This window comes from Stereum hirsutum (assembly GCF_000264905.1).
Source record: "Stereum hirsutum FP-91666 SS1 unplaced genomic scaffold STEHIscaffold_12, whole genome shotgun sequence".
Lineage (NCBI taxonomy): Eukaryota > Fungi > Basidiomycota > Agaricomycetes > Russulales > Stereaceae > Stereum > Stereum hirsutum.
In genome coordinates, this window is record NW_006763142.1 from 1,534,256 (window position 1) to 1,547,968 (window position 13,713).

At 49.1% G+C, this 13,713-nt stretch overlaps 4 protein-coding genes across 4 annotated transcripts; 3 read left to right on the forward strand and 1 right to left on the reverse strand.

The window, feature by feature from the left end:
* The first annotated feature begins 1,772 nt into the window (after positions 1–1,772).
* STEHIDRAFT_83118 (aryl-alcohol-oxidase from pleurotus Eryingii) lies at positions 1,773–5,104 on the forward strand. Its single transcript, XM_007306788.1, has 16 exons — positions 1,773–1,809; positions 1,879–2,443; positions 2,519–2,600; positions 2,664–2,730; positions 2,794–2,887; positions 2,940–3,046; positions 3,120–3,195; positions 3,255–3,383; positions 3,442–3,458; positions 3,518–3,686; positions 3,754–3,825; positions 3,888–3,979; positions 4,044–4,289; positions 4,357–4,441; positions 4,510–4,871; positions 4,931–5,104. Exons 2-16 carry the CDS (start codon positions 2,320–2,322, stop codon positions 5,030–5,032), a joined length of 1,824 nt encoding a protein of 607 aa, XP_007306850.1. The 5' UTR covers positions 1,773–1,809; positions 1,879–2,319; the 3' UTR covers positions 5,033–5,104.
* Positions 5,105–7,017: 1,913 nt separating this feature from the next.
* Positions 7,018–8,759, forward strand: STEHIDRAFT_141017 (NAD-P-binding protein). Its single transcript, XM_007307123.1, has 7 exons — positions 7,018–7,236; positions 7,367–7,572; positions 7,642–7,715; positions 7,803–8,035; positions 8,096–8,171; positions 8,241–8,383; positions 8,479–8,759. The coding sequence occupies exons 1-7, from the start codon at positions 7,066–7,068 to the stop codon at positions 8,584–8,586; spliced, it is 1,011 nt and encodes a 336-aa protein (XP_007307185.1). The 5' UTR covers positions 7,018–7,065; the 3' UTR covers positions 8,587–8,759.
* A 1,352-nt stretch (positions 8,760–10,111) lies between these two features.
* On the reverse strand, positions 10,112–11,642 carry STEHIDRAFT_62522 (UbiA prenyltransferase; the record flags this gene model as incomplete). The annotated part of the gene is made up of 9 exons (XM_007306752.1): positions 10,112–10,167; positions 10,237–10,272; positions 10,333–10,543; positions 10,613–10,670; positions 10,730–10,882; positions 11,026–11,143; positions 11,200–11,352; positions 11,410–11,443; positions 11,514–11,642. 9 exons carry the CDS (start codon positions 11,640–11,642, stop codon positions 10,112–10,114), a joined length of 948 nt encoding a protein of 315 aa, XP_007306814.1.
* A 988-nt stretch (positions 11,643–12,630) lies between these two features.
* STEHIDRAFT_170499 (uncharacterized protein) lies at positions 12,631–13,366 on the forward strand (the record flags this gene model as incomplete). The annotated part of the gene is made up of 3 exons (XM_007307124.1): positions 12,631–12,752; positions 12,814–12,825; positions 12,904–13,366. The coding sequence occupies 3 exons, from the start codon at positions 12,631–12,633 to the stop codon at positions 13,286–13,288; spliced, it is 519 nt and encodes a 172-aa protein (XP_007307186.1). The 3' UTR covers positions 13,289–13,366.
* Positions 13,367–13,713: the final 347 nt, after the last annotated feature.

Here is a 13,713-nt window from a genome sequence, read left to right on the forward strand (position 1 = left end):
GTCTCGTAAGGCATAATCCTCAAAAGATTGCGGCATGGTTCACTCCCTTCCTTACATCGTGGTCATTCGACGCCACGACAGTGATCGCGGTAGTAGAGGCCGGTTCGGGCACAGTCGCTTTGGAGTTGTTGAATGGAGGAGGTGGCATCAAGGGAATAAACATCACACGATGCGGATGCGGGAGAAGGAGAGAGAGCAGAATTATTCTGGGAGGTCTCTGGGCTGGCCTGGAGGTGGAGACTTCGGCGTCGGGGTATCTAGCTGTTTTCTATAAATGTTTTTCGGTGGGGTGGGTTTTGCGTATCACTTATTACTCCGATCACGTTTGGACGTTTCAACCATGTAGTTGGTTAGCGGTACACTGTTAAGTGAGAAACGCTTTATAGAAACACTTGTGACCTTCGAACTCGGGGAGAATGGCCGCTTATGGCAGTGCAAGAACATCATAGGCAGATGGGCCACACTCGCCACCTTACCTAATAAAAGCAGTTTTTCAAGTTTCGGAGGACGTTCGCAGGCGACGCGAACTTGTCCAGAGACGACCACATACTGGTGCTACGATGGTCTGCCACCGTTCTCGATGCTCCCAATATCCTCGATCCTGGCTGTAAGAGACTGGCTTCCGAAATTTGTTGCGGGGAGGTGGTTCATACCCAAGATTCGAATCAGCACTTCCTCAGGCGCGGATAACTCGATTGATAGACCTCGATTCACTCAAGTCTGTAACGCTGTTCCTCTCACCTCCATCCATGACAAGAACATCACTACCGATGTAGAGGCTCGTCAGTCGCCGCCGATAATCCACTGGTCTTATGGTGCCCGTCGAAGGCCGCCCGTTCAGCTCACTCATAGTGTTGGTACGTGCCGTACCGTCATTTCGTTGTGGTTCAAGTGCTTGTCTGCTGGCGGTGGTCTCTTATCCTCAATTGAGCCATTTCGATACTATAAGATATCGAGAGGGTTTATGTCAGATGTCTGGTACAAAACGTCCCGAACTATGTACGACTCATGGACGATGCTCAGGTGAGCCGTTCGGAATTACAACGGGCACGGAAGTCTGGGCTTCCCCACGATTTGGGGATGCTGACACTTCTACATTGTATAGGCTCAACTGAGCTTCCAGACAGTTGTCATGGACAAGTGCCCTTGTTATTGTTGTCGCACCCTTGACATGCCGTGTGTTATTACAAACGCCAACAAATGGTCAGAATGATCTAGAGCGGAATTAGAGGCGTCTACTTTTAAAACATAAAGGGCGGTCGTCGCACTCAGTTCGGAACGTGTGTGGCGCTACAATACCTCCATGGACTAATCTATTAAGCTCAGACCTGATCAGATCATAGGCTTTATGGTAACATGCATGGGTGCAATGCAAATAACCAGAGCATAGAGCTCGAGCCTGCTTCAGCGCTCTTCGCCTGCTTACAACACACGATTGGGCATTACTGAATCCACCTTATTGAGCAATTGCTGATCAACGGTTGATTCACTGTCGATCATCGTTGCTCAACCGCCAGGGAAGTCGTGTCCGATGTCACATCAGCGCATCAAATGCATGCAGTAGCTGGCGGCTACACCGACTCGCTTGGGACGCCTTTACTTCCGTCAGCGCGCAATTTCGCCCACGGTCGCTCATGCTCTCTGTGCAGATATAGCACCCTTTCCGACCTTTCCTTATGGTCTGGTTTACTGAACACCGTGCCTGTTTTCGGCGTTGCGCAAGAACTGTCGCAAGTCGCATATACCCCCACTCGGGACTTTGGGGTCTTTTCACCTGAGAACCCTTTTTGGGGAATGCCCCCTGTCCAGGTGGGTCATCGTAAACCAGTCGCAATAAACCTTACAGGGAGTAAAGGAATACACTCTATGATACGACAGGCCTAGCATTCTTGGTCGGAAATAAACATCCTCACCACGGTGTCCGATGCATGGCTCACCTGAGTAGGTGCATTTTTAAGGTAACGACTCCGAGCCAGGGCCATCACATGGAGAACAGCACCAGTATTTGGATTACGCAGGCTGTGTGGATTGGCGGGAATTTCTACAAAATAATTCCTCGTTGCCCCATTGCTCTTAGAAGGTATGCTTTGTTGGATGACCGGCGCAGTTTGAGCTAGCAGGCCCGAGGGACACTGTAATTATATTCGCTCCATTGTTTCACGGTGATCAGCGACGACCTCGACAGCACAGGATGACTGGCCTTATACGCCACCTTCGTAGCAATATAAAGTCGCCACCTACAGCGTAATAAACGACCAGCTTACCTGTCTTTCTTTTTGTGTTGGCTACCTGAGGAGGCTCGCACGACACTTTACCATCATGTTCTCATACCGCCCTTCATTCTTGGGATTACTTCCTTTCGTCACCTCTGCGTTCGCCACGCTTTACCAGGACCCGTCAGGCCTTTCTCAAAATGCGACATACGACTACATTATCGTCGGAGGTAAATAATTTCTCTCTGACAATTAGCCGGCACATCAGAAATTCTGATTTCACCCTTGTGCTTGGAACCTTGCAGCTGGAGCCGGTGGTGGCGTGCTTGCCAACAGGCTGACTGAGTCTGCTGAAGTTAAAGTTCTCTTGATCGAGGCGGGAGGAAGGTTGGTTCCTGTCCGCATAGCATCATGGCTCCTGGTTGATGTTGCGCTGACACTCTATTGCAGCGACTACAACAACCAAGAGATCTTAGTCCCTCGGCTCGGGGCCGGACCATTGAGTAACTCGCCATTCGTATGTTGGATTTTATTTTATTGTTTCCGAGCCATACCAACCGTACTGATGTTTCTACGCTAGTCTTGGAACTTCACGACTACCCCGTCTCCCGGCCTGGACAATCGTACGCTGTCCTACCCTCGGGGCTTTGTTCTTGGCGGTTCTACATCCATCAGTAAGCGTTGCGCTCATCTGCCAGTGGATGCTATGTTGAATACGATTGATAGACTTCATGGGGTACACTCGCGCTGCTCGAGATGATTACGACCGTTGGGCCAGAGTTACGGGAGATGATGGATGGTCATGGGACAACCTCTACCCTTACATGATCAAGGTCAGTGATGCACCGCCCCAAATCGAGATGATCTACTTGGTTTCCTGATACTCTCGTCTGCATATAACGCTAGCTGGAGAACCTGACTGAGCCCTCCAGTCACGCCAACGTCAGCGGAGAATACAATCCTGCCGTCCACGGTTACAAAGGTGAGAGCGGTTCGTGTCAAGACGTTATGATGACAGCTGATGGCCCCCTTTGCGCACAGGACCGCTCCAGACGAGCTTGACAGGTTTCCCTTTGTCGACGGATAGCAGAGTTCTGAATGCATCTGCCCAGCTTTCGGAGGAATTCCCGTTTAACCTTGACGTCAACTCTGGTAGCCCTCTTGGACTCAGTAAGTTTGACAGTGATGTCTTGTCCATTATTGCCTGCTCACGATCATGATCTTCTAGGTTGGTCGCAGACCACGGTATTTATCCTCGTACTGCGTGTTTCTGTGACCGTTTTCTGATCGGCTATTATGCACAGATTTCGGATGGTGCACGGTCGAGTTCGGCGAGGGATTATATCGCTCCCGTTCTCAATCGCTCAAACCTTGACGTTGTAGTCAACACCCAAGTCACGAAGATCGTACAGACTGGAACATTGAACGGACTCCCGGTATTCTCAGGTGTAGAGTTTGCGCAGAGTGCTTCTAGTATGTGCTTCCCCATCTTTTCTCGCACAATGCTATATAACATACGAACATACTGACCTTCTCTCAGGCCCTGTCTACTCATTGAACGCGACTCGCGAAGTCCTCCTGTCGGCCGGATCCTTCAAGACGCCCCAGATCCGTGAGCTACATTCCTTACTCACCGCCCGGTGTTTACATGACCGATACTATTGGTTGTGAAAGTCTTGTTGTCCGGTATCGGCCCCACGGATGTATTGTCCGCTGCTGGCGTAGAGACCATTGTCGATCTGCCCGATGTCGGAACCAACATGCAGGCAAGTTACTCACTGCGATATATCCGGACACCAGACCTCGCTAATCATAAGCGCGATTCGATAGGACCATCCCCTCGCGACTGGTGTTTGGACCGTCAGCTCTAACGACACACTTGACGTGTACAACCGCAACACCACTCTCCAGGCCGAGGCTCTCGAGCAATGGCTAAACAACCGCACCGGAGTGGACGTCATCTCTGCTGGAAATCAATGGGCATTCTTGAGGCTGCCATCCAACTCGTCTATCTATGAAAACGAGACTGATCCGAGTGCGGGACCTACGTCCGCTCAAATGGAGCTTGGCTTTGCGGTCAGCAGCGTCGCATACTTACCTTTGTATTTTACGCTGACAAGTTGTGTGGTATTTGGATGTTCAGGATAGCTTCATTTCGTTCACGGAGCCGGCACCTGCAAACGGGAGCTTCTTCTCGTTAACTGTCAGTGCCGTGTCTGTCAGTTCCCGTGAGTCGTCACTGTACTCAATTGCATACTGATGCATCTTCCTGACGTTCCGAGCTCTCCCCCTCCAGGTGGGTCCGTCACTATCAACAGCACCGACCCCTTCCAATACCCCATCATCGACCTCAACTTCCTCGCCACCGACATCGACGTGTTCACCATGCGCGAAGCCATCAAGGCTGCCCGGCGCTTCGTCGCCGCGCCTGCATGGTCCGACTGGATCACAGGCGAATACGGATCATTCGCACAGGCCCAAACGGACGACGAGATTGATGCGTACGTGAGAGCCGGGTCGTTCACGAACGCCCATGCGTCGTGCACAGTGCCGATGGGCAAGACGGGCAACGACACGAGCTTGGGAAGCGGAGCATTGAACTCGGATTTGACGGTGAAGCAGACGGTCGGGTTGAGGGTCGTGGATTCGACTATCTTCGTCAGTATTTTTCTCGAATGTCTCCCTCCGCATCAGTGGTGCTGATTGAAAATTTTCAGCCCTTCATCCCGTCCGCGCACACTCAGACCCCGACGTACGTCGTCGCTGAACGCGCTGCCGATCTGATCAAGAAGGCTGATGGGCGCTACAATACCAACTAATGAGCTACTTCCCCTTTTATTTATGGAAGGATCAATAAGATCACCAACACCGCTCTTTTCATCATACCTTTCGACTTTGGTTTCCACGGATTGTTTACATAAATTTCGTCTTCGTAATATGATATAATGTTTTCTTTGTGGCAGCATGCCCAGCTCAATATGGTGGCCATTATGGTTCTAGTATTCAGGCAAACGTCGAATGAGGCTTCGAAATACAGAGCTTTTGCACTTCAGATCACTGAGAAGCGCCGGATTGGGGAGAGCAGCTGACTGGAAAACAAGATGCCGGCCTATGTAGTAGGCTCTCCTCGACTGATTCTCATAATATCCCAAGTGAGTGTTCAGCCAAAAAAGAGCGTACCAGGTACGACTCCCTTTATTGCTGGTTGCATAAATAATGAGAATCCGCGGCGAAAGAAAAAGAAAGTTTGCAACGAGAGGTTGCCTCTGAGCTCGCTCGGACCGGCCGGCGAGAAGCCTGGGGAGGTCGCAGGTTCAAACCAGACCCAGAGAATTCTTGCAGCCCTACCTATAGTGCTCTTCCCGCGAATGTTCCCTACCCATGGTATGCATTCAGATAATTATGTCAGGCTCTAAATACTTATAGAAAATGTGGGTCACTCATTCTCTTGATCTGAGCGTGGCGCACAAAGTGCAATATTTACCGGGTTCGAGTGGTTTCGCTGGGCTCGAACCCGCGACCTCCCCACGCTCTTTGCCGGTCGGTCCGACGCTCCCCGAGCGAGACCTCTTATCGCAAACTTTTCTTTTCCGAGACGCGCGGATTCTCATTATATATGCAACCAGCAATAACTTGGACAATCACCAGCGGCTTACAGTCAAGACCTTTGTGACCGGGATGGGCATAATTGGTTGTAAGTTGGTTGTAAGACAAGGAACGTATCAATCAGCCTACCACCGATCACGTTCAAACCGTACGTTCGATTTCCTCCCGGGAATAGACCGTATCTGCAGCCCAGAATATGAGAGATTTCTTAACAGAAGAATCACTCACTTTTTTATCAGCAGACTCGAAAATAACCGAAGCTGGACGTTCAAAAGTCGTAGGAAGCCGGAAACGCACTGTCTGCGCGTTGTGATTGGCTCGGATGGCCTCCGACCGCCATTTGAGACCTTCGCTCCACGCCTGTTTTATCGCTCCAAACTTTCAAATTTTCAGGAGAAAGACTGATATTCTCAAGTCCCCATTCATATTTTGGGCTGCAGATACGGTCTAATGTCGATTGCTCCTGCATCGTTGCTCGGAGGTGTTGACAAGAATGACGATACAAGGCAGTGAGTAAACGTCCACAGTGAATGCTTACTCTCGGGGCTATCACCTGATCTCCGAGTCACAGGGTGTCAAAGAGACTACAGAGAGTGATGCCCAAGTGATGCAGGAACGATAGAATAGGATAGAATTGCTGTTTACCGTGCACCTGAGCGAGGCTCTGTTTCTCTTGATACATCTTTCTCTGAGCTCAGTTAGTTATTATCAGCCGTACCTCGAGCGCACAATGATTATTTGCAGCCCATTGTCGAGAAATGATCGATGCAGAGCGAAGACTAGTACTGGAGGAATCCCAGCGCTGACATTGTTGATCGTGAGTCAGCTGTGATGTGTCAACAAGTCAGTTCATTTGTCATCAGTACCGGGCGGCCACAGCCTTCCTGATTTATCCAACAAAGCGCCGTCACCAGCCAGTCTGGTCCTCCCTGGAACCCGTCAGGAGCTGCAACAATAGATTGCCGCGTGAACACGCGTCGAACGGCTTTACTGAAGAAGACTAAAGGCCTCTACATCGATTCTATATGCGTATATGATCGATGATAGAGCGGTCATTTCAGTCTACACATCTGTGAGACGATCCTTGGCATTGGCCGATTAACAACTTCGTGATGGAGACCTACCGCACTTGGAACTGCAGGCCTCGGGCTATAAAGAAGTATGCCTCGCCCGCACACATCAAGCGTTGTTGTACCCTCCATAGTTCATTTCTGAAGCCCCATCCATAGATCGCTCTCTCGTCGACATGCCCCAAGTTTGCAAATCACCCGACCCCTTGGCTGAAGGCCGTGTTGGAACGTTCAGCGAGGTCTTCCCTCCTAAACCTCACTGGACTAGTGCAGATGTCCCCGACCTGACTGGGCAGACCATCATCGTCACTGGCGGAAACTCTGGAATAGGAAAGGAGACCTGTAGGGTGCGTAAAGAACCATGCTTTCTTTCGATTCAACTGCCCCTCTTCGTTTCGACTGACCATCTCGACGCATTATAATGAAACTGATCGCACCCTGGTTTTATGGTTTTAAATGGCTGTCGCATATCATCAGGTCCTTTTGTCGAAAAACGCACGCGTGTATATGGCCGCGCGGTCCGAAGCAAAAGCGAAGGCCGCGATCACGGAACTCAAGGCCAGTACGGGTAAAGACAAGATATTCTGGCTCAAGCTTGATCTTGCGGATTTGCCGTCAGTGAGGCACGCGGCAGAAGAGTTCATGGAGAAGGAGCCTGAGCTGCATGTCGTGTTTAACAACGGGTATGTCATGGTCACAGCTGCTTCCATCTATTGCGCTCTGATCATTCATCGACCGGCTTATCTCCACAGAGGTATCATGCAGGCGCCCCTCGAGGATCTGACGGCACAGGGATACGATGCGAGCTTCGGAGTGAACTGCCTTGGTATGTCTGCTTTCTAAAATTCCGAGAATACATTGCTGACAGATACTCACTTGTGGCACAACCATTTTTGTGTTACTGAATATGCAGGTCCCTTTTTCTTCACAACTCTTCTCCTTCCCGTTCTCACCCGCACCGCCGCCTCCGAGTCGGCAGCCGCATCAGGACACCGGGTTCGCGTTGTCCACACATCATCGAATTCACATGACGGGATGGCGCCCTCTGCTGGTCTTGTTTGGGAGTCCATGCAGAGAGACAAGGATAAGGCGTTGCCGATGAGGAAGAAGATGGGAAAGTTCCAGCTGTATGGACAAAGCAAGCTTGTAAGTTTTATTCATTACATGGTGCTCGTCTTGGAAGATACTGAGGAGGTACATTTCTAGGGTCAGGTCCTGTTTGCGAAAGAGTTGGCGAGGAGGTATGGAAGCAAGGGGATCGTCTCGATTTCGCTGCATCCAGGTTAGTTCCGCCAGACACGTTCATTTCATTCCCATCTCAATATCCATCGTATTGATAATTTTGCTCCAGGTCTCGTCAGCACCGAACTACAGCGCAACTTCAATCCGCTCGTGGCGGGAGCCATGAGGGCCGTGTTCACCGACACAGCACACGGCGCAATCACACAGCTGTTCGCTGGCACCGCGCCACAGGCGCTCGAGCTCAATGGAGAGGTCAGTCCCTATTCCTCTTCTCCTCCATTACACTACGGTGTCTTACAAAGTATGGTATGCATGGGCGCTGATTGTTTTGGCTGTTCGATAACTAGTATTTGACGGCATATGCGAGGCGGTCGAAGGCGAGTAAGATGGCGGACGATCCTGAGCTTGCGAAGAAGCTTTGGGCATTCTGCGAAGAGCAGCTCGAGAGTTTTTGAAGTAGGGTCATGATCTGTTTACGATTTTTCATGTGATAGGGCTTGAAGCTTACACAGCACTGGCCACATACTCACGACGCGTTTCCTTGTTCTCGTTCTTGTGGATGATGTACGGACATGGTTGAGTATTTTTTTGTCTCTTTTCGTTATGCTATACCATTGATTCGAATTCGGAGGTGTACATACCACTCAAGACAAGAGTGTGTTGAGAATGATGCCGTGAGGATCAGATGTGACAATGAGTAGAAGAGGTATCTTCCGTCACGTCCTAGGACTGAGAATATACTTCAACATCTGCCCACTCAAACGACTTAGGAGACCCGACGTGTTTTGACCTAGCCACAAGTCAATGTAAACGTTCCCCATGGCGTTCCAAGCTTGCCTGGGTACATAGGAAAGAGCTAAGCGTCGGAGACCGAATTTCTTGCGAGCCATCGTTGTCGTGCTCGACCTCCATATTTTCAACTGCTGGGTCAGCACCCATGTACATCTCGGTGTAGTCCATGATCGCTGTCAAGATTTCATGAGGTTGGAAAATTTGTGTAAAGAGAAGTGTAACTCAGGGCTGTGCGCGTCCTTGATGCTCTGCTCAAGAGATATCCTACCATAACGCCTCAATGTTCGCAAGTGTGTGCTCCATCAGATTGCCAGTGGCTTACAATGCAATACTCCCGGGTCGATTTCCTTGATACTTAGTATTGGTCGGTCAAACTCAAATACCGGTATCATAATCTAGTACGAGTACTACAGCTACAACCGCCCAGTTGAGATATCGCCTCGGGCGTGAATAAGACTCTGTTTTGCTTCGGATATTTCCATTGGATCTAGCGGGGTGTCGAGATCAGACTTGCGATGGGAAACGGGTTTGTGGCACGGTTTCAACGGCGTGAAAATCATGACCGAAATGTTTGGCTAGTCCAGTCAGTGATTTCTCCTTTTGTGAGTATAAGAGCCCTGAGCGCTGTAATACCTCGGGCATTATGAATATCTAGGGCGCCATTAGTTATCAGCGGTCTCGTGAATGGTGATAAAACACAGAGATCCACACTGAGGAGGAGAAGTCTCTGTGTACACAAACAACGATGATGACTTACCTAGGCTTGACACGAGTATTCACTAGTATTCAGGGCAAGAGTTGCTCTTGTAGCGACAATGATACACGCACAACAAAATCGTGACGTCTGCGCTAGAACCAGTGTCTGCGACCATATGATCCAACCAAGAATGTTTGACAAGCTCTAAGACAATGTCTGAATATGCATGTACAGACATCACACAAGTGATAGGTTGGAAGAGCTTACGACCTACGAGAAGGAAAGAATTCAAACATTATCCATGGCCGGAATATAAATAGTACGTAGAACAGGTTAACACTGTTGGATACGTAATGAGAGTGTTTATCTAAAATCCCTGTATGCTTGAAGAAAGAGGTAAACGCAGAATAGATCTACGAAGGAAGCGGATAGAGTATCTTAGAGACACATCAGGCATAGGGTACGTGACCCTATCTCATATCCTCAGTACATTAGAAGGTAATAACCCCAAGTTTGACGAAGTAGTCGAGCAGCATTCCTCCCCAGACTGTATATATGCAAGTTCATAAAATCAGATCATCAACACATCACTGAAATAAAACGAATGACAACGTACTGATCCACCCCATCTGTCCGTTGCGAGTGAAGTTCACTGGAAGAATGGAACTCATAAATTTCAAATGTAATGTATTATACGAGAATGGTTACTCACACATGCAGCTCTTCCCATCGTGGACGTCGAGAGTTGCGTACTGCCAAATGAGATGTAGAGCGGATCCTGCCACCGATATGCCGAAGAATCGGATGCTTTGCTGATTTACGATACCGACGTAGGCGAGGAGCACAACGAGAAGGGAAGCACACAGGGAGGTGAACAAGAGGACGCTGTCCCCGAGAAGTACCGCTGCCGATCTCACACCGACCTGACAGTGATAGGAACATTGACGTACTCTCAGAACACAAGAATATATGATAGAGGCGACTTAACGGACCTTGATATCGTCCTTTCTGTCTTGACAAGCGTAGATCGTGTCAAAGTGCAAAGTCCAGCTAAGTAAGAGGATGATTAATAACTCGAATCATTTTTTAACTACGATATAGAAACGCACCAGACGAACGCGAAAATCATGGGAACGATAACTTTCATTGACGATGTTCCAGTAATCGCAGTCCAGGCTACGTATGATCCGAAACCCATCGAGAAGCCAAGGTAAGCCTGAGGGAAGTCTGTTACCCGTTTCATGATGGGGTAGAAAATGGATCTGGGGGAACATGAGATGTTTAATGGCAATGAAGTGGTATAATCATCAGGAAAGCATACAAAGAAACGAGATGAAACACGGAGGCCTTGAATCTAAATCGGTGGATAAGTCTTACACATTCATATACGAAGTAGTTTACGCACGCTAGAGGATTCAGAGGCAAAAACGAATACCACGAAACGGCAGCCTGTAAAAGAACGAAAAGACATGCTGAAATGACAGAGACGCGTCCACTGGGCAACGGTCGGGTTTTTGTTCTCTCTGAAAGAGATGAAGTCAGCGCACGAAGAAATGGAGAATAGTTGAATTATGCAGACCAACACCAGCATCCACGTCCCGATCAAGAATGTCGTTGCTTGTGCATGCAGCCCCGCGAACTATAGCACTGACGAGGAGAAACCTGCCAAGTATTGCCCAATATTCTTGAATCGGGAGGGCGACAGTGTACGCAGCCAGAGTCGTCGTGAACGCTTTCAAGCAACTATTAGATAAAATCTCGTACGTCACAGAGAAATTATGAAACATACCGTAAGGCCAAAAGACAAGGATGATGCCAGATGGCTTTTACAACACGAAATTAGCTTCCATGCAATAAAATTGGCGCAGAGCTTGATCTGGAATAATTTCTTACTCTGTGAAGCCGCATGAGTTCTGCATATGGTTGCAATGCTTGAGGAAGGTAATTGAGGGGCCACGGTGACACAATAGACACTTTGGGGGGAAGGGTGGTCGGAGACGACTTAGAGAAACTGGCAGACATGGTGTGGACGGAAGATGGGGACTATAGAACGAGGGTGACCTGGTCGGCACGGACGAGTCTCGACGTCAGATAAAGAGTACGGTGGCGCCGTACTGCCCATGGTCTGGAGTTTGATGCGGATTGCTAATTTGCTCGCCGCCTCTCGTCAGGGGATAATGAGCGTTGGCGAAACTATCACAGTTCCATCATTGCGACGGAGATACCGTAGCGTAGCATCGTGACATTGAATAATGCGGCAGTCCTTGGGGTCTCCGAGCCAACAGTCAGCATCCTCAATGGGTGATTTCCAATATCTGAAAGGGGAATTGTGCCCAAACGCAAAACTGGCGTTTATCATCATTCGTCAGTGGGAAGCATGAGGCAGTGGCGTAGCGCCCAAATACATATCCTGCGGAGATTCTCGGTCATTTCAGAGCGTCCGCATAGCCCCGTGAGGAAAACATAAATTGAAGGATAGTCCCATTTCACTACAAGACTGATTCAGAATTTCCTGTGTAAAGCGATTGATTTTAAATATAACACATGAGATATGGTCGACATTGTTGTTGAAACGCTCTGAGAAACTATAATTACGTGAGATAATGCTAATTTTAAGAGTCATAAGCTCAGTCTGAGAAGTGATGTCTAGTTGGTGTTATCGGACGCACATCTGTTTTCGGCGGGAAGTCTGAAAAGGGGCGATCGACTTCGAGGTCACAACGCTGACTTTACTGCCGCCCCCATCGGCTAAGCCTATCTGTATGCATGTCTGAAGTAGGAAACTGATCTACGCTTGATGCGGCCCAAATGCGGCCACGCAAAGTCTCACAGTATAGCGCTAACGTCTCCCCTGTTAGTAAGTGGACGCGTAAGCATCACTCAACTCTTCGCGGCGCTCTCTCATTCCCTCTCCCACCCTCCCACTCTCCCTCCAATCCCTGTGGTTCAGTGTTCTTCGGACGCTGTCACAAATCATTCTCCCTTGTACGAACCTGCCAAGCGGTCGATTATGCCTCCCTCACCACCCACTGCTTCAGAGTGGCCGCTTTACTTCTCTGCCACTGCGTCCATAAATGCTCCAAGAGAGAAGGTGTGGGACACTCTTTTGGACTTCTCGTCCTATCATTCATGGTGAGTGCATGTCCTGAACATCGACTTCACTCCGTTACTTATGGCGTTTCCGTAATGCTAGGAACCCGCATATGTAAGTACTATATCCAAGCAAGTGCCGAAACGAAGTCCTTTCTCACAATGTCAGAAATTCATTTGGTTTCTTCCTCAGTCGCTCCGCGAGTCCTCTAGATTCAAACAAGAAGCCCCTCGCCCCCTCTGTCCCCCTCTCAGAAGGTCACTACCTTTTTCTCAAAACCCACATACCCGCCAGTATGGACGACTCTATCAAGACTACGGACATGACTGAACACATCAAGTATGTAGACCGTGAGATGTTCATGCTTGCGTGGGGATCTGAGGGTAGCGGTGTCATGTTCGGTGCAGAACAGTGGCATATGCTGACGGAGGAGGATGGACAGACAAAGTACGAAGTTGTGGCGGTCATGAAAGGTTTAGTGGCGCACGGGGTTAAAAGAGTCATGAAACAAACTGCTCGTGATTTGGAGTCCTCTATTCAAGACATGGCGACGAGTCTTCAGCGTGTTTGTGAATAGATAATCCTAGCGTTGTGCCACGTACCTACATATAACTTGGCACTCATCTTTCCTTTGACTTGACAATCCACCCCCTTGCAACCTTGACGGAACAACAAAGAGGATCAGAACAGAGTGATTGTTGGGCCTTACACATTCTTGAATGGTAGGAACAGTTTGAATGCGCGAAAACATAGGGCACAATTATGTACCTACACTCAACGTAGTGTGACCTCCCTCTTTCTGTGGGAATTTCTCCAAAACGTAGTCGACGACCTTCGTGAACACTTGAAGTAGGACCTGCAACAAATATCACATACGAACTTTACGCAACCATGGCAAGAGCTGGAAAGTGACAGAGAACGTAAATTGATTCAGGTAATGATCTATAGAATAAGCGTGTTGTCCATATCTCATGAAAGCTACGTTACTCGCTCAGTTGAATG

Coding starts and splice junctions, on each gene's coding strand:
- STEHIDRAFT_141017 (XM_007307123.1), top strand. CDS start 7,066: ATGCCCCAAGTTTGCAAATCACCCGACCCCTTGGCTGAAGGCCGTGTT. Junction 7,237..7,366: donor TAGGAAAGGAGACCTGTAGG/GTGCGTAAAGAA, acceptor GCATATCATCAG/GTCCTTTTGTCGAAAAACGC. Junction 8,036..8,095: donor TGTATGGACAAAGCAAGCTT/GTAAGTTTTATT, acceptor GTACATTTCTAG/GGTCAGGTCCTGTTTGCGAA.
- STEHIDRAFT_83118 (XM_007306788.1), top strand. CDS start 2,320: ATGTTCTCATACCGCCCTTCATTCTTGGGATTACTTCCTTTCGTCACC. Junction 2,444..2,518: donor CGACTACATTATCGTCGGAG/GTAAATAATTTC, acceptor GGAACCTTGCAG/CTGGAGCCGGTGGTGGCGTG. Junction 2,731..2,793: donor CATTGAGTAACTCGCCATTC/GTATGTTGGATT, acceptor TTTCTACGCTAG/TCTTGGAACTTCACGACTAC.